This window comes from Toxotes jaculatrix, chromosome 13 (genome assembly GCF_017976425.1).
Source record: "Toxotes jaculatrix isolate fToxJac2 chromosome 13, fToxJac2.pri, whole genome shotgun sequence".
NCBI classification, from domain to species: Eukaryota; Metazoa; Chordata; class Actinopteri; family Toxotidae; genus Toxotes; species Toxotes jaculatrix.
This window is the reverse complement of record NC_054406.1, coordinates 341,076-363,820: the sequence shown is the minus strand read 5'-3', so window position 1 is coordinate 363,820 and position 22,745 is coordinate 341,076. Positions and strand designations below refer to the sequence as shown.

The following is a 22,745-nucleotide window of genomic DNA, read 5'->3' as shown; positions in this document are numbered from 1 at the left end:
GTCTCAGGTGTGTGAGGAGCAGCTACACGGAGCTCGAGCTCATCTTTAAAGGTGTATTACTGTTTCAATCTTAGTCTTCATAATACGCAACTTAGGTTACAAATAAGGACTTTAGTTTGGAAGTACTGACCGGAAACGCTGGTGCTTTCGTCTGCCTTGACCCTCGGTGTGATGAGGAGCGTCTCCTCGGTCTGTAACGGTCACCGTCTCCGGTATATTCTTTTTCATCTGAATTCATTCATCTTTTCTCTCCATCATGGCGGCCACTGTCCACCTCCTTCCCGCCGTCACGTTGGCGCTGTTGTCCTGTTTTCCCGCCGCGGTCTCCTTGCGCAAAGACGTGCTCGAGCTCGGGGACGCGGACTTTGACTACCTTGCAACGGAGCACGAGACCATGCTGGTGAAATTCTACGCTCCATGGTAACGGAGGGGCTGTTAGCATTAGCATCGCTAGCTCATGAAGACAGTTTTGAACGCGCTTCTGTTGTGATGTAGGTGATGGCGGACTGACTGTCCCCCTCTGCCCTCCCTCTCTCCCCCTCTCACCCCTCTGCCCTCCCTCTCTCCCCCTCTCACCCCTCTGCCCTCCCTCCTCCTCTCACCCCTCTGCCCTCCCTCTCTCCCCCTCTCACCCCTCTGCCCTCCCTCTGCCCTCCTCTCACCCCTCTGCCCTCCTCTCACCTCTCTGCCCTCCCTCTCTCCCCCTCTCACCCCTCTGCCCTCCTCTCACCCCTCTGCCCTCCCTCTCTCCCCCTCTCACCCCTCTGCCCTCCCTCTCTCCTCCTCTCTCCCCCTCTTCCTCTCAGGTGTGGTCACTGTAAGAAACTGGCTCCAGAGTTTGAAAAAGCAGCGACCAGACTGAAGGGAACCGTCCAGTTAGCAAAGGTAACTTCATCTTCATCTTCATCATCATCATCATCATCATCATTACTGTTATGAAGTGCGTGCGAACACAGTGTCAGTTTAATGACTTCACCTGCAGACACACTTGTCCGTCTCACCTGTTTCAGGTGGACTGTACCGCTCACTCAGAGACCTGTGGTCGTTTCGGGGTCTCAGGTTATCCCACTCTGAAGATCTTCAGGAATGGCAGAGACTCCGCCCTCTACGATGGACCTCGGACCGCAGGTAAACACACACACACACACACAGAAATAAAATAAATACACACACGGTTTGACAGTGTGTAAACGTGTGTGTGTTCAGATGGGATCTATCACTACATGAAGAAGCAGACCGGCCCAGACTCGGTTCACCTGGAGACCGAGGAAGACCTCCAGACCTTCATCAACCACTATGATGCCAGTATCGTAGGTGAGACGCTGCGTGTTCAGGAGCATGCGACTTTACTGCGCCTGCATGTGTTCGTACGGCGCTACATACGTTCATGGACGTGACTTTACTGGTCACGTTATATCATTTATGTTGCTGCTTTACATTGTGATGTTACAGCATCATGACATCACACATGACATCACTGAACACGTCCTGCGTGTGGCTCAGTGGCAGAGCGGCTCGTCAGCTGATCAGGAGGTCGGAGGTTCGACCCCCGGGTCCTCCAGCCCTCGAGATGCTGAACCCTCCTGTGTGTTGTTACTGACCTTATGTCACATGACCTGGTCCAACCTGTGTCTCTGCGTCTCAGGTGTGTTTTCAGGTGCAGACAGCTCTCGTCTGGCAGAGTTTCTGAAAGCTGCGGGTCTGCTGAGAGAACAGTTCAGATTCGCTCACGCCACTGATCTGAAGCTGGGGGAGAAATACGGAGCGGAGTCTGAGTGAGTTTAACGACCTGTACTCACCTGCAGCCTTACCTGTCTCACCTGTCTGACCTCTGCTGTAGTTTAGAATGAATGAGTCCACATGGGCATTTCGTTCACTGAGCTGTTCCACATGTACGTCAGGTGATCGCAGAGGCAGACAGGAAGCAGACAGGAAGCAGACAGGAAGCAGCGAACGTCAGCGGTTCAGAGTTTGAGTGTAACGAACGTCTCTCACTCCCTTAGGAGCGTGTTGTTGTTCAGACCTCCCAGACTGGACAATAAGTTTGAGGACAGCGTCGTCGTCTTCAGAGACTACCTGACCATCGGATCTCTGAGACGCTTCATCAGAGATCACATGTAAGTTTCCTGCTTCACTTCACTGCAGTCAGAGTTTGATCAGATGAGCTTGGACACCCAGGACAAACTGTCTGTCTGTCTGTCTCTGCCTGTCTGCAGTTACGGTCTGTGTCCTCACATGACTTTGGAGAACAGAGATCGCCTGAGAGTTCGTGACCTGCTGACAGCGTACTATGACCTGGACTACCATCGCAACACCAGGGGCTCCAACTACTGGAGGAACAGGTAAACACCTACAGTTGATGTACAGACAGCCTTTCTGTTACCTGAGGACAGGTCCATTTAAGCCCCGCCCCCTGTGTCTGATTACCAGGGTGATGAAACTGGCGTCAAAATACGCCGGGCGGGGCCTGATGTTCTCAGTCGCCAATAAGAAGGACTTCCTGTCTGAGCTGGAGGAGGACTTTGGTTTGGGGACGTCAGACGGAGGAGAGCTTCCATTCGTCACGATCCGGACCAAACTGGGCCACAAGTTCACCATGAGAGAGGAGTTCACGTACGTACCGGCCCGACCAGGCCGGAATCCAGCGTCTTATATCCGTTTATGTCTCTAAATATATGAAGTATTTAAAACGTCTGTGTCTCTCTGCTCACCTGTGTGACCTCATACATGCTGAGCCAATCAGGTTACAGTGACGCCGTCTGTATGTGTTTCAGGAGGGACGGTCAGTCCTTGGAGAGGTTTTTAGACGATTACTTCACAGGACGACTCAAACGTTACGTCAAGTCTGAACCCGTCCCTGAGACCAACTCCGCCCCTGTCAAGGTGAGACGGACTGACCGTGCTCATTCTGCCTGCATTCAGACATGTCTGACCACTGTCTGTGACCTCTGACCCCTGTCTGTGACATCTGGCCCCTGTCTGTGACATCTGGCCCCTGTCTGTGACATCTGGCTCCTGTCTGTGACCTCTGACCTGCAGGTGGTTGTTGCTGAGACTTTTGATGACATCGTTAATGATCCGAATAAAGACGTTCTGATCCAGTTTTACTCTCCGTCCTGTCCACACTGCAAGAAACTGGAGCCGGTCTACAGAGAGCTGGCCGACACGGTATGAACATCGTCATCGTCGTCACCAGTTAGCGCATACACCAGTGGGCTGTGGGGGGTGGGGGGGGGGGGGGGGTTGGGGTTGGGGTGACTGTTCAGGGCCAGGAAACGTGTTTTACTTTGTGTCTGTGGTCTGTGTGTGCGGTCCTTTTGGTTTTGTGGGACACTTTTTGTGGACTCAGCTGGTTCTGGTCTCATCGGTCCTGCTGTGGATTTTGAACCTCTCCCTCTCTGTCACTCTCTCAGCTGTTTGATGATCCAAACATCGTTGTCGCCAAGATGAACGCTGTGGACAACGACGTCCCACTGGGATACGACGTACAGGGGTGAGCGCCTTCTGTGTGGAGACTTTAAACCAGGACTGACGTTCAGAGTCAGGTCTTTGTCTCTTTAACTCCCTCGGTTCTGTCCTCAGGTATCCGACCATTTATTTTGCTCCAGTGGGAAAAAAAGACGAGCCCATCCGATACGAGGTGACACGCTGCTTCTGAGTGTTACAGTAAAACTGCTTTTTTTCCAACTCTAGTCTTATTTGGTAAAGGGGGGGGGGGGCAGGGTTCAGTCAATCAGATAATGTCTCTTCTGTGTCCTCAGGGGGGTCGAGTGCTCAAAGACTTCCTGAAGTTCCTGAAGCGCGAGGTGAGTCACAGTCTGGTGTCCAGCGGCTCCAAGGATGAACTCTGACACATCCACCAGTCAGGTCTGACTACAGGGACGCAACCAGCTGGTTTCCAAGACAACACACATGCAGGGGGACGACCACACAAGAGTCCTGATCCTGCTGACACACCTGGACCTGAATCTGGACCTGAACCAGAGACAGGAGGTGGTGAAAGGACAGCTGCTGGTTTAACAAGATACTGAGTCCAACCAGATTCCCGTTACCACAGAAACACCTGTCCATCATGATGTCATGCATGACATCACCAGACTGCCTGCTATCATGTGACTGTCAGCTGATTCATTATTTATTTATTTAGTTTGTTTATTGGAGTTTAGCACCAAAACAAAAACTTCAGACAAATTTCAATTTAGTCAAACAGAATAAAATAAGAGTCAAAAAGAAATTTGGTCCAACATTAATAAAACGTCTTCGATGTGACTTCTTTATAAAACGTTTGTAGGTAAAAACAAAAGTGACATCTTCAAATGTTTTGTCCAAAACCCAAAGACAGAAAGTCAAACCTGCTGCTGGAGACGGACGAGAGCAGGTGGAAGCGTTGCACCACAACGTGAAATCAACTTTGTGTTGTTGGAAAAGTCTGAAGCTTCAGAGTTCACGGTGAAATACAGGAGGTATGATTAACTGCGGTTTGATTAATTTCAAAATAAAACTTCCTGTCCGGTCACTACATGCATGTAGTTCTTAGCAACTACAAATTACATGCACTGAATTTCATTTATTTTCATCTTGTGTCCCCATAAAGTTGAACTTATTTATTGATATCATGATCTGTGGATTTTATATTTTGTGTTTTTGAACTACAGATTTCTTCCTTTGAACTTTCGCTGAACATCTTTGTTTTGTGACAAACTGATGGATGTTTCCTGATGCAAACATCTGTTCTGAGCCTTATTACTGTTTATTTTACTGTTTACACTGAGGAGGAGCTGAGGTTTAAGAAAAATAAAACTGATGCCAAACTGTGTTGTTTAGTTATCTAACTTCACATAGGACCAGATGAAGCAGCAGCTAAAATCAGCTGTTTGTGATATTTGTTCCACATTTATGAGAAAACTAACAAAAGATTATTCTTCAAATCCACCACCATTCTGCTTGTTCCCAAAAGAAACCCGTGGTTTTCTGTCCTCTGTCATTCAAAATATACAATATAGTTTAAAATACATTACCAAGTCTCGCTGGAAAAATAGTTGATTTTGATATGTGCGTTTTTAGTAGTACTTCAAAGTAGTACTTCCATGAAAAATACTGTTGATTTTATATATTGTTGTCCTTCACAAACAGGTAATAAGGATGTATTAATATTAACATTTTAGATATATAAGAAATTTACAAAAAACCCAACTCCCAGCTCACACTGTTATTGTCGTACAATCATGAAAATTTTAAATGAAGTCTTGTTGGATTTCACCATAAAAGGCTGAGCTTCGTTTCCTAGTAATCGCTTCAACGCTTTCCGCTCATTGACTCTATTGGTGAAAACACCGGTCTATCATAGTGATCATGTCGCTGATTGGTCAAGTCTGTGGAATAGTCCCGCCCGCGTGGGTTGAGCCCTCCCTCGCCTCGTGCCTCCCAGAACCTTCCAGGCGGCTGTTGTCCGGCTTGCGCTGTCAGAATGATCGGCCAGCAGGTGTTAGTGCTCAGTAAGTGTCTCCAACACGTTCACACTTTAAACTTTACAGCTTTAAAATGTTTGCTCGGACACGGAGGTTGCTCTGTGTCGGTACCGTCTTTGGTTTGGGGCTGTTCATCGTCGCAGTGGCCCGACGTAGCACGTGCTTCCACCGGTGTGCTAGCCGGTCTAGCTGTTAGCTTCGTTAGCGCATCGTTAGAGTGTGTAGACGCTGCTAGATGCTAAGCTAAGCTAATGAAGCTAATATGTCCCCGTTACTCAGCGTGAACAGACAGTTAGCTGGCGAGCAGTTAGCTAGCCCAACCGCTTAACGTCTGTGTGCTCGATTAACAGTTTAAAGATGAAACCTTCGGCTAATAGAAACTTCCGTCAGTGCGTTAGCCGCTAATGTCGACTAAGAGACAATAACGGGATAAAGCAGCCACACCCTCACTGATCCGAATCATCACAACCCGATCTAGTCTTAATCCGGATTCAGTTCAAACGTTAGTTTTCATTGTTTCCGTCTGCTCGTTTAAGTGACCGGATGTTACGGCTGATAAAAGACCGGCGTCTTTTGTCAGCTGCAAACAAACAGCAGGCGAACTGTGACTGATGTGATTTACAGCCTCTGAACATCTTCACTGTCAGTGCGGAGAGAAATTCTCTTTAGGTTCTGGTTTCTCTCACGAACCTGGTCTCCTCAATGAATGTAGTTTTTCAAAATAAAAGCATCCTGTGGTGAATCTACATTGTTGCGTGCTAAAATTTATTTCCGTCTCTGTTTCTTCCTCTGCAGACCAGAACGTGAAGAGAGAGTCAGGACGTAAAGTCCAGACTGGAAACATCAATGCTGCAAAGGTAAACCAGTGGTTTTCAGCCTGCGGGTCGGGGCCCCCAAAGGGTCACAGGATAAATCTGATGTTTTCAGAAGCATGAAAAGATTTGATCTGTTTTCAGACTTTCCTCTAATCTTTGGCTTCTTTTAAATTCCAGCATCATTTGTTTTATCATAATAATCGTGCTTTGGTTGAGCTGGTCCAAACAGTGAGGACTGAGACACAGAACCTCACCCCGCACCCCTCTGTCTTTCAGTAGATGCTCGTTGTTTGTGGTGTTTTGTTTACCTGATGGACAGAATGTCTTTTCAGGTATAGCGTGAGTTGTTTTTGTGTGAAGGGGAAACCATCGAGTCCCTGAATAATTAGATTCTCTGGCTGAGACACGGCCAGGAGACACACCCCAGAAGACAAAGATACGAGCGGCTGTGTGACAGAGCTGTTGACCAGTCAGGTCTGTGACAAACTGTTTGTGTTTCAGACCATCGCAGATGTGATCAGGACCTGCCTTGGCCCTCGGGCCATGATGAAGGTGAGACATCCTCATCGTCCATTCGACGCAGGAAGCAGAGCAAACAAACATCTGATATTAATAAAGTGATGAAGTGAAGCCTCAGGTTATCTGACTCCCACAGAATTAGAAACCTCAGTAAACGCAGCACAGTTAGTAATTGTTGCTGCTGCACAGTAAAAGAATCAGACCCAGTTTGTTTCTGAGCAGCTGCCTCAGGTCAAACGATGAGGCTGCAGTTCACGATTCTTCAGCTCAGCATCGTTATTTCCTGTTTGTGTGTTTGTGTGTGTAGATGTTGCTCGACCCCACAGGAGGAATCGTGATGACCAACGATGGAAACGCCATCCTCAGAGAGGTGAGGGAAGCAGGAGCTGCTGGGAAAATCTCTGAACTTCTGCACGAGGTGTTGGTGTTGTTTCAGATACTGTGTTACATACAGGCTGTGTTTCCATGGTAACAGATCCAGGTTCAGCATCCTGCAGCCAAGTCCATGATAGAGATCAGCCGCACGCAGGATGAGGAGGTGGGAGACGGGACCACGTCCGTCATCATACTGGGTGAGACACGTCAATGAAAACCTGAGCCTGGACCTTCAGAGCAGCTGGGGTTTCCAGTCAGGTCCAGCACAAACAGGTCACCTGCTCCATGTTCTTATCAGGAACACGGACCATATGTTTCCCACCTTTACATCAGGTTCAGCTGAAACTGAATCTGCAGAAAGGTCCCATCAGAATCTGTCCTGAGTCTGTCTTCATACCTGAGTCCTGTCTCTGTCTGTCTGTAGCTGGGGAGATGTTGTCTGTAGCAGAGCAGTTTCTGGAGCAGCAGATGCATCCGACCGTCATCATCAGCGCCTACAGACAGGCCCTGGAGGACATGCTGGAGACGCTGAAGGAGATCAGGTACACTCGATGGGGGGGGTCAGGGTCTGAAGCTGGAGCACAGGGACTCTGTTTGTTGGTGGTGTTTCGAGCTGAAGGAGTTCAGGACCATAGATCTGTGATCAGAGCTCGAAGGGTCCCAGTGCAGCAGATGATGTTACGATGGCTTAAAGGCCAGAACCGATCCACACAGACGGACAGGCCGTAGGACAGACTCAGAAAACAGCAGAAAAAGTATTCGGATACAAATATCACAGACTGGTGTTTCACCACTGACCCAGACAGACAGAGTACATTGCTGAGATAGTATTAGTGTGGTTACTGACTGACCTTTACCCCCCCAGCACCCCTGTGGACACGGCAGACCGCTCCATGATGCTCAAGATTGTCCACTCTGCCATCAACACCAAAGCTCTGAGTCGCTGGTCTGAACTGGCCTGCAGCATCGCTCTGGACGCTGTCCGAACCGTGGAGTTGGACGATAATGGCCGCAAAGAGATCGACATCAAGAAGTACGCCAAGGTGGAGAAGGTACGACTCGGAGGACTTCAGGTCTTCAGGACCTTCTGCTGCAGTTTCCTCTGGGGGTTTATCAGTTCAGTGTTATTTATACAGCTCTGTCCACAGTCAGAGAGCCAGAGTCTGTCCCCAGATCAGCAGACACAGCTCCCTGTGAACCCGGCTCATATGGGGGACCCTCCTGCTGAGGGCCGAGCTGGGTGAGAGGAGGAAGATAGGACAGCTGGGAATGGAGGAGAGGAGGAGAAGGACATGCAGCATATAGAACATGATACACACAGGAAGTGGACAAAGACAGAGAGACAGCATTAGACTCATTTAGACTGACATATTCTTCCTTCTGCAGCCAGGTCTCAGACAGAATCAATCTGCTGATCAATTATCAAATCATTTACTAACTGAGATTTAGACGAGAGATCTAAAGTTTAACAGCTCACATCATCTAACTGGTGTTTTCAGATAAATCGATATTATTCATGTTTTTATGAACGACACCTCTGAGCAGACACAGTCTCTGTAGATCCTCCTCCTCCCTTAATACCTGTGTCATGTTCAGGTTCCAGGTGGGATCATCGAGGACTCGTGCGTCCTGAGAGGAGTGATGGTCAACAAAGACGTAACCCACCCCAGGATGAGACGGATGATCAAAGACCCTCGAATTGTCCTGCTGGACTGTTCTCTGGAGTACAAGAAGGGAGAGAGCCAGGTCCTGAACACATCAACACTATACACAACACTATTCACAGTCTGACACGGAGAGACACACTCTGCTGTACCCGTCCGTCACACGTGTCCTATGATGACCCCGTGTTTTCAGACGGACATTGAGATCAGCAAGGAGGAGGACTTTGCCAGGATCCTGCAGATGGAGGAGGAATACATCCAGCAGATCTGCGAGGACATCATCCGTCTCAAACCAGACCTGGTCTTCACTGAGAAAGGCATCTCAGGTACTTTACACACACCTGTATCACAGGTATAGAGCAGGTCGCCCACCAATCAGAAGGTCGGTGGTAGATAACCGGCTGCTCCGGTCTGCGTGTCGATGGCGGTGTGTGAGTGTGATGTGGAGTGTGAAGCGCTCAGGTGTCTCAGGTATCACAAACAGCTTTTCAGAGCTCAGCAGAGACCTGCAGACGAACCTGTCCACACCAGACTCTGAATGAATGAAACTCTGTCTCAGAAAACAACAGTCAGCTGTGTTTGTCTGCAGATCTGGCTCAGCACTACCTGGTGAAGGCAAACATTACCGCCATCCGCCGCGTGAGGAAGACCGACAACAACCGCATCGCCAGGTAAACCGATCTGTTACTGCTACTCATGTTGTCTCCTCTCAGCCAATCAGAACTCTGCAGGATATGATCTCACGCTGTAGGTCTGTCATGTGCAGCCACGCTGTGTGCACCAGGTGGCGCCTGCAGGTCGGTTCTCAGTGGACTGACTTCCTGCTCAGTTCCACAGCTGTTTCCTGTCTGAAGACTCGAGACTGTGGTCGCTGCTCATTATTAAAACCTCTCTGTCCCCTTCAGAGGACAACTCTCAGCATAGAACAGGAGACAGAACCCGTCCTGTATCGCAGATCCAGTGCTGCCTCTGGTACCCTATCCCACCGGGGGCCCCACTGTTCACTCTCTCTCTCCCCCTCCCCCTCTCCCCCCCCCCCCCCCCCACCCCCTCTCTCTCTCTCTCTCTCTCAGGGCGTGCGGGGCTCGTATTGTCAGCCGGACCGACGAGCTGCGTGAGGAAGACGTTGGTACGGGGGCGGGGCTCTTTGAGGTGAAGAAGATCGGTGATGAGTATTTCACCTTCGTCACCGAGTGTAAAGATCCTAAAGCCTGCACCATCCTGCTGAGAGGAGCCAGCAAGGAGATCCTGGCTGTGAGACCCGATTCTTATTACTGATGTTTTCATTGGTCACAGGCGAACAGAGCGGCCGCCTCATCACCTGGTTCAGCTCTCAGGTGTGGTGTTCTGTCGCACAGTCTCACACAGTCTGTCCGATCCGCAGGAGGTGGAGAGGAACCTGCAGGACGCCATGCAGGTGTGTCGGAACGTGCTGCTGGACCCCTTCCTGTTGCCGGGCGGCGGTGCCGTGGAGATGGCGGTTTCGAAGCGTCTGACGGAGCGTTCCCGCGCTCTGACCGGCATCGAACAGTGGCCATACCGCGCTGTCGCCCAGGCTTTGGAGGTCATCCCCCGAACCCTGATCCAGAACTGCGGAGCCTCCACCATCCGAGTTCTGACCTCTCTGAGGGTACGGTGAAGATCCGGGTCCTGACGTCAGTAACATTCTGCTGCTCGTTGATTGATCGTTGATGGTTTGATCCCGTGTCTCTGTTTTCAGGCCAAACACACTCAGGACAACAGTGTGTGCTGGGGCGTGGACGGAGAGACCGGCTGTCTGTCTGACATGTCGTCTCTGGGGATCTGGGAGCCGCTCGCCGTCAAAGCTCAGACCTACAAGACCGCAGTCGAGGTCAGGACAAAAATCTGATGTTGATCACTACTGATGCTGGTCAGTACTGAGGGACTGACTGGGACGTGGGCTTTGATCCTGTTTTTCAGACGGCCATCTTGTTGCTGCGTATCGATGACATCGTCTCCGGTCACAAGAAGAAAGACAAAGAAGAGCAAATGGGAGGACAGGGAGCCGAGTAGGTCCACGTCAGTCCAGATCCAGATCACTCCGACAGGATGTGTGTGTTTGTTTGTGTGTGTGTGGGACCAGACGACTCACTGAAACTTAAAGTAACTGTCAATAAAGTCAGAGTTCGAAACCTGTTTCTGATCTGCTCTGACTCTTTCTCGCTCCTGACGTCTTCTGCTCACCTGTCACACTCACCTGAAGCTGAACTGTCCACCTGGCACCTGCTGGACAAACTGTGGCAGTATCAGAGCTGAGCGTGAGACGTGACGCAGCAGGACGCTGTGGCGCTTCACCCCGAGAGGTGAGAATCATTTCACTTTATTTAAACTGAGCTGACGGAACAGTGAACGCAATAAACTAATCATTTCACCTGATAAAAGCCAGGAACATACAAACAGATGAGGACGGAGAAGTCTGAAGAATAAAGAGCTGCAGCTTTAATTTGAAAGAGTGTGGAAGGAGAACCTTCCTGTGTGGAGAGCTTTAATTCGATCTGTTTGATTGACAGCTCGTTCAGACCGGAACAGCCTGAAACATCGTCTTTCACAATAAAACGATCTGCTGGGAAAACCCAGTGTCACGTGATCTGCTGCTGACCTGAGGTCACATGGACAGGTGACGTCACCTGCGGTCTGATGTGTTTTTATAGATGTTTATTTGTTTATTGCATCTTTGTATCAAAAGTTCTCACGTTACGTTTCGTTTGTCGCGAGCCGGTTTTATCGTTTAAAAAAAGATCGAGACGGGGCGGGGCTTCTCGGCGGTCAGCTGACATATGACGACCTAGATCATGTGACTCCGCGGTTCGGTCACAACAAAGATGGCGGCTCGGTGGAGCGGCGGGGTTCGCTGTGTGATCTTTGTGTTTTCTGTCTTTACTTCGTGTCAGAGTTTGATGAGCGGAGCAGAAACGAAGCAGAGGAAGGTGAGACAACGAGAGAGGAAGTGACGGCGGTAAAGTTCCCTTCAGCTCAGACACTCAAGCTTCCAAATTAAAAGCCGCCGTCCGTTCAGCGGGAAAACTGCGGTGTTTGATTCTTCTGCTCAGTTTAAAGCAGATTGTTTTCACTCCTCTGTGTTTGTCCGTGTAGTTTAACTTTGTTAGTTTCAGACAAACATCCAAGTCTTTAGAGCTGTTAAATGATTCAACTAATTCTCTCAGCTTCCGGTCAAAGACAGATGTTCACTGAACGATACTTCAGAAACTTAACGGGAAAATGGTAGAAGAGGAAATGGATTCCGCGGTGCAGCACACTCTGCTATACTCAGCAGTTTAGTTTCAGTTTGACGTTCACTCTGTTTGATGAAAGAAAAAAGAAAATGTTTGATTTATTCTTTACTTTTATTTGTGTGTTTTCCGGAGGAAACTGACGCAGACGTGATACGTTTGTTTTGTCAGTTAAAGGAGAAAAGGAATCACTGATCAGCCAATCAGCATCCGCCTTTGATCCCTGATTATTGATTGATGGTTTTTTTGAACTTCAGTTGTCCACAGAGTTGAACCCCGGTTTGTCCACAGCGCCCCCGGGAGGCGACCTGCTGCATGTGAGAGCCGTAGGAGACAATGATACGCTGCACTTCCTTTTCTGTAGCCTGGGGGCGCCGACGCTGCTGCTCGTCCACACCAACTCCTCTTCTTCTACTGTCAAGGTCAGATTTCATCTCAGTTCCATGTTTTTGCCACAGCTTTGACAGGAAGTGGCTCAGAGTCAGACGTCTGTCCTCGCGTCCTGCGGTCGTCCCTCCTCAGAGGGTTAGAGTCCGATAAACCTTCAGCAGCTCTTTACCATCGACGCTCTCCCATCAGTGCACCTGCTTCTGATTTGTCTCCTTGTTGTGCGAGCCAACGCGAATGTTTCAGTATGGCGATTCTTGTTTATTGTTTCCTGTGTTATTGTGTAACATGCCTCGTGCTGCAGCTCACTGTTGGAAATGAGAAAATAAAAAAGAGAAAAAAGTTTAAATAGAATAAATGAAAAACATTTCCAGCAGATTTGAGTGTTTTCCATCCTGACAGACACTTTGTGCTGAGCGACCCAGCCTTTAGCTGTACGCTCAGTGTGGCGTTCATGGACCTTCTGTCTGACAGCAGCCACATGGTGGATCTGTGATCAGTGTTTTGTCTCTGAGCTCAGAGTCAGTGTTGGTGCTGCTGGATATCTTTAAATGCAGATGTGCTCCTGATGTTCTGTTTTCTCTCTCAGGTGAACTGGCCTCTGTTTCTGGCTCGTAACACCAGCGACAGCCTGATGGTGGAGCCAGAGAGCAACATCCTGTACAGCACCGCCGTTGTCTTCAGCAGGGTCAGAAACATCCACCTTAAATCAGTCTGTCCACCTTAAATCAACAGACAGATGAATGAAATAAAATCTGAAACACGAACGCTAACACGCTGAGGATCATCTGGGGCTCGCAGTTTCAATGAATCAGAATCAAAGCAGCTTTGACGTTGTCACTGAATAAATCTTGCCTCCTTCTTTCAGTTGTTTGAGTATGACGACGTTAACGACACGGCTGATCCGACCTCTGACCTTTTCCCTCCGTACGAGCTGCGGAACTTCACCTGGTCTCGTCTCAACCAATCGGATCCGATCCCTCTTCTCTGTGGATCCCCCACAAACTTCACCAACGGGTCGCTGTGCCTGCAGGTCTGATGTCATGATATACCTACACTGACCACCTGTCGTCACGGTGACCTCTGACCTCTGACGTGACCCAGTGTGGTTTATTGTTATTTTCATTCAATATTAAAGTTTAATGTAAATATAAGGCAGAAATTTGCTGAGTCATGAAGAGAAACCAGTGACATCAGCACACAATATCATCAGCAGAAGGCCAGTGACTGGTCAGTGGCTCTGATCCACCTTTGGTCAGACTCTGTCCCTTTAAAGGCCAAATACCATCAGTGTCCAGTGTCTGTCTTTTATTGATTTGAGTGAACTGACCCTTTAATCAACATGAAAATACTGAGACAAATCATTGATTATCTATCGGCACTCTGTCCTCTAACATTCATATTTCTCTTTTCCTTTGTTGCTGCCAGTTGTCGTTTTTTGACTCGGAGGGGCGTGATCAGTTTTGGCCCCGCCTCAAGCACACAGCTGACTCCTCCCAACTGGGGGTGTGGCTTGATGGTGTGTTGCCACGGGCAGCTCATTCCAGGTTCTTATTGGAGCTGCAGGCAGTAGGAGGGGCTTACCCTTGGAGCAGATTGGAGGTCCATCAATCCATCGATGACGAGTACACGCCGTCAATATTCAAGGTAATCAATAATTCAACAGGAAAACGTTAATTCTGCAATATTTCCTGAACAGACATTTGGACTCTGGGGTGGGTGGGGTTACCTGTAACCTGTCTGAGAACCACGTGTCCATTGTCCGTACTGACCTCTCAGGTGTCTCGGTGGATTTCATCGGCGAACGGCAGCTCTGATGTTCTGGGTTTTGTGCAGTGGAAGCCAGTGGCGTACCGCCAGCCTCATCCAGCTTTGGAGGATGCCACGCCGTGCCGTCACTCCGATCCCCGGGCTCAGAACGGCGAGGCGACCGCGGCATCGTCTGGTCTGATCCAAGGTTTTTTCTCACAACCGGATGTGTTTGGAGTCAACGTGAGCTTTGGCCTCGCAGGAGAACCGTTCTACAACAGCACCAAGTTCCTCAGCTGGTCCGTCGCCTGTTTCTGGACTCTGATCAGTTCTCTTTAAACGTGTCATGAATTCTTACGGTTCTTCGTGATGCGTTTCCTCTTCAGGACGGTGTTGGTGGGCGTCGGCTCTCCTCCTGTTGACTCTTTCTCTCCGCTGGTTGTCACCATCATGGCGGTCGGTCTGGGAGCTCCCGTGCTCCTCCTGCTGCTGGGCGGGCTCTGGGTCTGCATACGTAAGAGCGCGGCGGACTCGACGACAGCCTACGAGCCAATCAACTGACGACTGGGTCCCAGCCAATGAGACGACAGAGATGGTACGGTCAACCAATCGGGACCAAGGGTATTTTAAGATTTTTAATTTTCTCTGCCTGTTCAGTTTCTACGTGTTGAAGCTTATGTTTTGATCAAAGTGATATTGATATTTAATATTGATTAATTTACACTGTTCATCAGCTTTGACTCAAAGTCACTGAATATTTGATTTAATATCTGCTGATGGACAGATGACAGCACTCTTCTGAAGACCCACCTCTTGCAGCCCAGTCAGCCAATCAAGAGAGACTTCTGAGAGACATATTGATTGGCAGGGCTGAAATTATGTTTTCATTATTGATTAGTTGACTCATTGAAGGTGTTTTGTGACATTTTAATCATTAAATTCAGGCGACAGAGAAACAGCTCACACAGAGTTTAATTCTTAAATCTGACCAACACCAGAGCTGCCGAGGGCCAATCAGAGAGCTGGGAGCATCTGCTCCTGAGCTGGAGGTCGACCTTGAGCTCCGAGCTCAGTGAGGACGCTCGTCTTAAAGTCCGCGTTTGGTTTTTGAAGGACAGGTGGACACGAGCTTTAAACTCACACTGATGTTGTTTAACCTGCTTTACTCTCACATCGAAATCAGCTGTTTGACATCCTGCACAATCTGAACCTGTTTTATACGAGTGGATCAGATCTGCTGAAACATTTCGTTCCTGCTTCTGTTTAAATGTAGGAAAAGTTTTACTTCAATAAAGATTTAAAACGTGTGAAAGTCCAGATGGTTTGAGACTCAGACGAAGCGTCAGGATGATTCAGGCTGTCGCTCGCTCTCAGTTTCTCAACAGTTTATTTTGTCAGAAACTTCACAGAAAAACAAAAACAAACATATTTACAGTCAAACCCTGAAATGAACAATAAAATCATCTGAACATCCTCAGCACGACTTCATCGGCGACCGACTCTCTGAGCCCAGGCCTCACATTTGTTCCGACCAATCAAGTCTCTGGTGACTTGGAATAAACACGTCTGACTGTTTGGCCTCAGATTTCAGACCAATCAGAGCTCAGCAAGTGATGAGGTCGACCAATCAGATTCAGAACCGTCCGACCAAACACAAAATACTGAGGAAGGATTTAAACTGTGGACCAGGTCTGAGCTGGTCCAGGTTTAGTTTTTAAATGTTTCATTTTGTTCCTTCATGTGTTTTGATTTCAAAAGTTCAATTCTCCATAAAGATTTTCTGCTTCTTTAACTGAGCAGAGATTTAAGATTTACGTCCACGTCCTGAGCTCGGTCCTGTTCTCAGGTTCCTAGGTCTGGGGGTTTTCATGGCTTCGGCTGCTGAAGGAAAACTACTTCAGTTCGTCTGAGAAATTCAAAATCACCAAAACTGGAGTCAGAAACGTTGATGGAGAATTGAACTTCTGAATTTTCATGAGTGAAGATGAAAGAAGGAACCGAAGTTCCGCCCGCCGCTGGTTTTCTGCTTCCACGTGCTCTCTCCTCATCATGTTTCTGAAAACAACAAAAATTCCCTGATCCACTGTGTCTTCAGTCCAAACTGTGAATCCAGATCAGTTTACGCTCCACCTGCGATTCAGGTCTGGTCGTGTTGTCTCCGGCTTCCTAGATGGACTCAATTTGTCGGCGGACCTTCTCTGATGCGAGGCGGTCCAGCCACCGCTGACGCGCGACCACCAGGATGCCGAAGAAAATCATCAGAGTCAACATGGCCGCCTCGAACTTCCAGAAGAGATGCTCCTCCATCACTGTGGAGCGACAGCTGTGGGGGAGGAGCCACATCACAGCATTAATAACCATGTTCATAAAACAAAGGTTTGCAAACTGACACAGAAAAGAATCCGAATGTTTCAGAACTGAACTGGATCAGTGTGAACGTTAGATCTGAGGACGGACGTGATTTCAAACGTTCATTCTTTTACTCTTTAACGATGGGCTGACCTGATCTGAAACAAGTTAAATACTAAAGGACGTCCTTCGTTACGGCTCGAGGGGACACAGTGACCTCATAATGTGGTGCTGCGTTTGGGTTTTATAACCCTGGATTTTGACTTTGTGTCTCACGACGTCTCTCAGTCTGACCTCTTGTACTCGTCCCTGTTTGATTTGGTACAGTTGACTCTCTCCACGTATCCCGTCTGTCCACAGGCCGACCACGACTTCTGAAACACAACAAACGCACATCCATCACTTTACAGAGCGACACAGATGAAACCAACCACAAACTCTCTGCTGGTGCGTTCGAGGACACTCTGATATCTGCCCGTCTCCCCAACTTCAAATCTTCAAACTTCATTTTAAACACTTACAGTCTGGAAGGCGTTACACTGCGAACACACTGTCGTCACGACGAACTCCTCCAGCAGCCAGCAGGGGGCGACCACAGGTTTAACTGCTGCAGAGGATCAGAGGTCAGAGGTCAAACTAAGGTTAAGCACAGCTTTCTGAAAACAGCAGCATCACAGTTTTAAATTCATTGAAAGCCAGGTGATGCATTTCCCAGGAGACCGTGCTGCTGTTTGAGACATTTTCATTTTACTGTTTTATTTTTGGTTAAATCTGATTGGTCGTTATCACCTGTGGTCTTCTCCTCACTCAGCAGAGCAGCTCCAAACACTCTGAAACATAACAACACAGAATTGTGATTTTGGACAGTTCGAGTTTCTGTCGTCTTCTCTGTGCTCTGTATTTGGTCTCCACCAGCTGCTGAGGGAAAGATCTTGACCCACAGACTCACCTAAGAGAGACGAGGCCCCAGAACAGAGCGTGGAGGACAAGGACTCGAGGCCGACAACATGCCACGGGGATCCGGCAGTCACTCTCCATCAGCCTGCTCCTCCACCGGGACGACGCCACGGCCACCCTGACTCTGATCCTGGGTTCTGACTGGTTCTGGACCTGTTCACTGCCGACTCACCGCTGGTTTCCTGTCCGTCCGTTTACATGGTGACTCGGCCGAACTGATCGAGTGATTTGTTCTAAGGCTCCAGGCTGCTGAAACCTGAAAGGCAGACAGATCAATCAGACAATTGATCAGTTGATCGATCGATCTTTCAGGTTTGTTTGGTCCAGCTTTCATTTCTGTCGTTATAACTCAAACAACAGCGGAAGTTTTCATGGTTTAATGAAAACTGTTAATCTCACGTCTTCATAAACCATCAGCCCGAAGCCCAGAGGTTCGGTTCGCTGAAGGTGAGTCGATCCAACACGACCACGTCTCATGTTCGAGCTGCTGCCTCACCGGCCTATTTACACACTTAGCTCGATGCTAATTTATTTTCTGACGCCTGACTCATCCTGTTTCCTTTAGCTTGTAGCTGTGATCTGTAGACTTTATTAAGTTACTGACAGATGATAAACTGTGAGTCAGCTGACAGCACATAATCGATTAATAACGATTATAAATTCAGAAACCTTTGATTCAATCCCCCCTTTTACACAGACTCAAAACAAAGAGCTGGCGTTAGCCGGTTAGCTCAGAGGCTAACAGGGCTTCGTACCAACCTGAGAGAAGAATTTTCTCATAGAACAGTTAGCTCGCTACCACCGTGTTTACCTGCTGAGACATGCTAACGTTAGCTCCAGCTCTGAACACTCACCGTAATCCACCGAAAAAGCCGCCATTTTAAAAGTAGCGCGGGGACCGAGAGGAAGAGACTGGGGTTTATAACCGGCGGGAAGACACAGTTTGACCGTTAAAGCTCTGGAATAACGGAGATCTGAGGATCGGAACCACCGTTTGTTACCGAATCTGTCCGCGGCCTGAGACCAACAGGTTAGCGTCAACTAACACAAGTAACACTTCCGCCATGGCTTCTTCAGAATAACAGCATCTTCTCACGTCTGTAGAATTGCTATTCCACAGATGTGAAGTGTTATGAACACCGGAAATGCTACCACAACAAACGTAGGTCAAAATATATGAAGAGTACACAGTGACTGTGAACAGAACTGAATCACGTGATGTGTGAGAATATATATTTCTTGGTGACTGCTGTTTCTGCTTGTTTACGAATGTGATAAAATCCCATTTACTTTGAAGGTCGAAGTGCGTCACTTCCTGTCGGTCTGCTGTGTTGGAGAAGTCAACGTTGGACGGACACAGACGCCTACGTCATCAGATCCTGTGTGCAGCGCCGCGCGGTGGCCGCTGCTGCACATGACACGTTCCTCTGTTTGTTTATGTTTCCTGTTCATTCATCATTACTTTTGTTTGTATTTCTGCAGCTCTTCTCCATGACAACAGGGATGAGTCCGTCTGCTGAGGAGGCCGCGGGACCGACGGTGTGTGTTTAAAGGTTCAGTCAGTAGAATAAATGTTCAGCTTCTGTCCTCAGCAGTTTCACATGTGAAGACAACAAATCATAAAACTAAACATAACCAGTGTGTTTAAACATTGTTGTAGCAGCAGCACAGAGGAGGGACTTCCTGTCTTTATTTCAATGTTTATTCAGATAAAATCTGTCGTCAGAAGGAAAAACATCAGACAAAGTTTTGTGACGCTGAGTCGATTTCATGTTTTACAGGTGAAGCTTCTGGTTCAGAGACTGTGGACAAAGAAATGCAAACACCTGGAGCCCCGTGGACAACGGCACACCTGACCCGACTGATCCTTCTGACGCCGCCCCCACCAACAGAACTTCTCCAGGTTACACTGAGACAGAGACAGAGAGACAGACAGAGACACAGAGTCAGAGTATTACTGTGCACAGATGCCTTTGGACAGGTGGTCTTCCTGTCTGCAGGTGGTCGTCACCTGGAACCCTGCACTTCACTGCACGCAGATCTGACCGTCCCCGCCATCACTAACCCAACCCACTGTCTCAGAGAAGAGGTTTTACCAGGACGGTGACTCTGCGTCTCTTCAGGCGTCCGCAGAGTCCAGGAAGTCGGCTGAACCTGTTCTTCGCCAGAAAGCTGAGGATGTCTGAGTAGGAGTTCACTGACGCGCTCACCTGACAGAAAGAACAGGAAGGAAGTGACAAACACGTCAGGTGGCAACTTTTCCGCCACTGAAGGTTCTGAGGGGTCTGAAGGTTCTGCAGGTTCTGAGGGGTCTGAAGGTTCTGAAGGTTCTGAAGAGGTCTGCCTGTGTTGCAGAGGCTGTGACAGGAAACCACGAGTCTGACACAAATGTGACTGAAACAGTACGTGAGATGAAAAATGAGGTCATTCCAATATTGGATTTGGTACATAATCAATATTAGAATGCACTGGGGTCAGAGGTCAGGCGGCTCAGAGGTCAGAGAACAGGAAGCAGCGGCGGGACGCCTCATTAGCATTAATGCTAAAAACAAAGTGGATTGATGGAGGTCTGTGACTACAACATGAACGCGTAGTTTGTGCTACTGATCGGCTTCAGTTCATGGTTTCAGTTTTTCCCAGCATGGCGTGGTCCTACCTGCAGCGGAGGTGTTGCAGGTGCGACGTCGGGCAGGCTGCAGCGGACGCTCTGCAGACGGACGCAGCAGACGAGCAGCACAAACACTTTCAGCTTCATCTGAACGAAAACAGCAGCAGGGAAAAGGAAACCAGACTGAAGAGCAGACGCGGTAATCCTCTTAGTCGGGTTTAACGGTCACATGATCAGAGGATGACATCACACTGATCTCCTCCAATAGGCAACTGACACATCAGAATTCCAGCCTCACACTCAGAAGCAGCTCTGGCGTCGACCTCTCGACCCCGCGGCCGTTCTTCCTCCCATGATGAACGTCACAGAGTCACATGGTTCCCTCACATGCAGCTGAAGGTGAATCACACCTGGCTCATCTTTGATGTTTCCTGAGGAATCTGTCGCTCGTCTCAAACAAACAAACAAACAAACAAACAAACACTGTGGTTCCCTGATCTCCGTCCAATCATCATCACTGATTTCAGTCACATGTTTATGAAAGTCTTCGGTTTGGTGATCTGGCTGTACGCGCCCCTCTGACTGTCTGTGAGGGTTGTTGTGAGTGTCTCTGCCGTGCGTGGACCCTGTCCCATAGTTCAGATGTTTGTCCCACACTGAGCAGCTGAAGGTTTTTCTCCTGCATCAGGACTGTGAGACACTGAGGTCGTCCTTCCACAGACTCTTTCACAACAAAAGCAGCAGCTGAATGTTGTCCCTCTGTGGATTCGTGTCTTCAGATGGACACGTTTTCCACCACATTCAGAGCAGGTAAATGATTCCCCTACAGAGACCGTTCAAACCGGACCGAAGTCCCCTGCTCGTCTTAGAATCCTGTCTTTGTCTTCAGTCCTGTGATAAGTATCCAGCTTATAAATGGAAATCTGTCTCTGTCCAGCCGACACTATCAGCCGCCTCAGGTGGGGTCTGGAGTCGTGCCGTCAGTGCCTGGTTGCAAATATCTGTCTGGGTCTGAGGTCCTGTCTCACACAGGTCCTGTCATGCTGTGTGAGGACACAGGGCCAGAGGCGACTTTTATTTCATCCCACTAAACATTAGACGTCTGATGGACGTGCAGATTGTGTCTATATTGCGTCCGTTGGTCTATGACCAGTTCTGGACATTTACACGACGTACAAACTAGGTCCGAAACTAGGTCTAACCACGACTCCACTTGGACGTCAATATGCAGTTCAACATGTGAACGTCGGACTAGGTAACTTTTTTGGACGTCACGTGGACGTCTGAGACAGGTGCAGGAAATTGACATTATTAATGAATGTAATTTTTTTAATGACAAATATCAACATTGTTGTTATCAACATGATTAAGGAATACGATTATAGATTATTTGTGGTTAAACATTGTTAGTAATTATTTATTTGTTTATGTTTTTATTCATATATTTACTTGGAAATGCAACTTGTTGAAAATTAGGCTTCAGAAAATAATTTCATGGTTTAGGAGACTTGATTTTATAACTTATGATTTCAACCAGTTAACGCCACTCTGATTGGCTGAGGCAGTATGTCGTCATAAGCCAACCAGTAAACGGCACCCTGATTGGCCGAGGCAACACGCCGAGCTTTTGGCGCGATTCTTCGAATTTCATCAACCGTCTGTCTCTCCGTCTCTGGTTTTATCTCTGTGGAAGTAAGTGGCCGCTCGGCTCCGTTCAGCGTACATCAAAACCACCGTTTTCCACTAAGCCGAAAGTAAGTTGGTCGTGTTTGTTCATTTTATGTTCATGTATGTATTTATAGTGTTAGCTGTTCTGGCTTTGTTGTTTTAAACTACCTAAAACTGCTGTGGCTACAATTGGCATTGCATGTCATCGTATCAGCTAACGTTAGCTAAACATTGGCCATAGTTTAAATGGAATTGGAATTACTTTAAAACGACTGTGCCTAAAAATATTCACGTTAGCTGAAGGATTAACGTAAACAACGTAGCCTAAGCTAAATTCGCTAAGCTAGCGAAAAGAACAAGCTGCGAACTTTATATCTAGCGGCTCTCTCACGGTGGGGAACATGCTTTTTACATGCTAGCGAGCCACGAAGATAACATATTTTTGTAAGCAAACATGGGGACTTGGTGTACGTGTACTGTCTTTAAAGGTTAAAAGTAATATTTAAAGTTCATAAGTTAAAAGTGTTGAAAGTATAAAAATGTAAAATGTGTATTTTCCTTTGGTTCATGGAAATTGTATCAGAGTGAGTGTTCTGTACTTTTCTTAGTTTTTGGAAACGGCGACAGAGTGAGCGCTCTTTCTGTTAATGTTCCAATTCCGCTCCGCTCCGTTTCTTCAGTCAGTGAGTTCGGTCAGTAACACAGAGATTAGCTCGTAAAGTTGAATGTGGTTGCACACGTTTCAGCCAGGGAACGTACAGTCTGTAAGTATTGTGTGTGTGTAGTTTTCAAAGTGGTATGTTTGTTGTGTTGTGTTGTGTTGTGTTGTGTTGTGTTGTTAGCATTGTTTAGTGGAGTTTGTTTGCTAGCCGCATTACATTTTGCGTAATGTCCTGTTGTTTAATGTAAATTGTGTATTTATGTAGTCACCGTAT

General features: G+C 48.0%; 4 protein-coding genes across 5 annotated transcripts; 3 read left to right on the top strand and 1 right to left on the bottom strand.

Annotated features, from left to right (window-relative positions):
- The first annotated feature begins 178 nt into the window (after positions 1-178).
- On the top strand, positions 179-4,797 carry LOC121192364 (protein disulfide-isomerase A3-like). Its single transcript, XM_041054027.1, has 13 exons — positions 179-420; positions 807-885; positions 1,011-1,128; positions 1,207-1,314; positions 1,646-1,775; positions 2,004-2,117; positions 2,217-2,342; positions 2,431-2,613; positions 2,775-2,883; positions 3,040-3,168; positions 3,414-3,493; positions 3,583-3,640; positions 3,762-4,797. The coding sequence occupies exons 1-13, from the start codon at positions 257-259 to the stop codon at positions 3,849-3,851; spliced, it is 1,488 nt and encodes a 495-aa protein (XP_040909961.1). The 5' UTR covers positions 179-256; the 3' UTR covers positions 3,852-4,797.
- A 611-nt stretch (positions 4,798-5,408) lies between these two features.
- Positions 5,409-10,998, top strand: cct3 (chaperonin containing TCP1, subunit 3 (gamma)). The gene is made up of 14 exons (XM_041054026.1): positions 5,409-5,495; positions 6,264-6,325; positions 6,785-6,835; positions 7,110-7,172; positions 7,278-7,374; positions 7,602-7,719; positions 8,043-8,229; positions 8,774-8,923; positions 9,035-9,167; positions 9,431-9,512; positions 9,915-10,095; positions 10,226-10,471; positions 10,562-10,693; positions 10,783-10,998. The coding sequence occupies exons 1-14, from the start codon at positions 5,468-5,470 to the stop codon at positions 10,873-10,875; spliced, it is 1,623 nt and encodes a 540-aa protein (XP_040909960.1). The 5' UTR covers positions 5,409-5,467; the 3' UTR covers positions 10,876-10,998.
- Positions 10,999-11,645: 647 nt separating this feature from the next.
- Positions 11,646-15,486, top strand: LOC121192365 (glycosylated lysosomal membrane protein). Its single transcript, XM_041054028.1, has 7 exons — positions 11,646-11,789; positions 12,350-12,514; positions 13,069-13,167; positions 13,348-13,512; positions 13,908-14,126; positions 14,259-14,527; positions 14,615-15,486. Exons 1-7 carry the CDS (start codon positions 11,685-11,687, stop codon positions 14,787-14,789), a joined length of 1,197 nt encoding a protein of 398 aa, XP_040909962.1. The 5' UTR covers positions 11,646-11,684; the 3' UTR covers positions 14,790-15,486.
- A 112-nt stretch (positions 15,487-15,598) lies between these two features.
- jtb (jumping translocation breakpoint) lies at positions 15,599-18,591 on the bottom strand. 2 transcript variants are annotated; one of them, XM_041054030.1, is made up of 6 exons: positions 18,389-18,591; positions 17,527-17,790; positions 17,367-17,407; positions 17,099-17,184; positions 16,872-16,951; positions 15,599-16,551 (listed from the first exon to the last, which is right to left on the bottom strand). In XM_041054030.1, exons 2-6 carry the CDS (start codon positions 17,613-17,615, stop codon positions 16,395-16,397), a joined length of 453 nt encoding a protein of 150 aa, XP_040909964.1. In that variant the 5' UTR covers positions 17,616-17,790; positions 18,389-18,591; the 3' UTR covers positions 15,599-16,394. The 2 variants fall into 2 exon arrangements, with proteins under 2 accessions (XP_040909964.1, XP_040909965.1); XM_041054031.1 differs by having other exon boundaries at positions 17,099-17,181.
- Between the last annotated feature and the right edge of the window lie 4,154 nt (positions 18,592-22,745).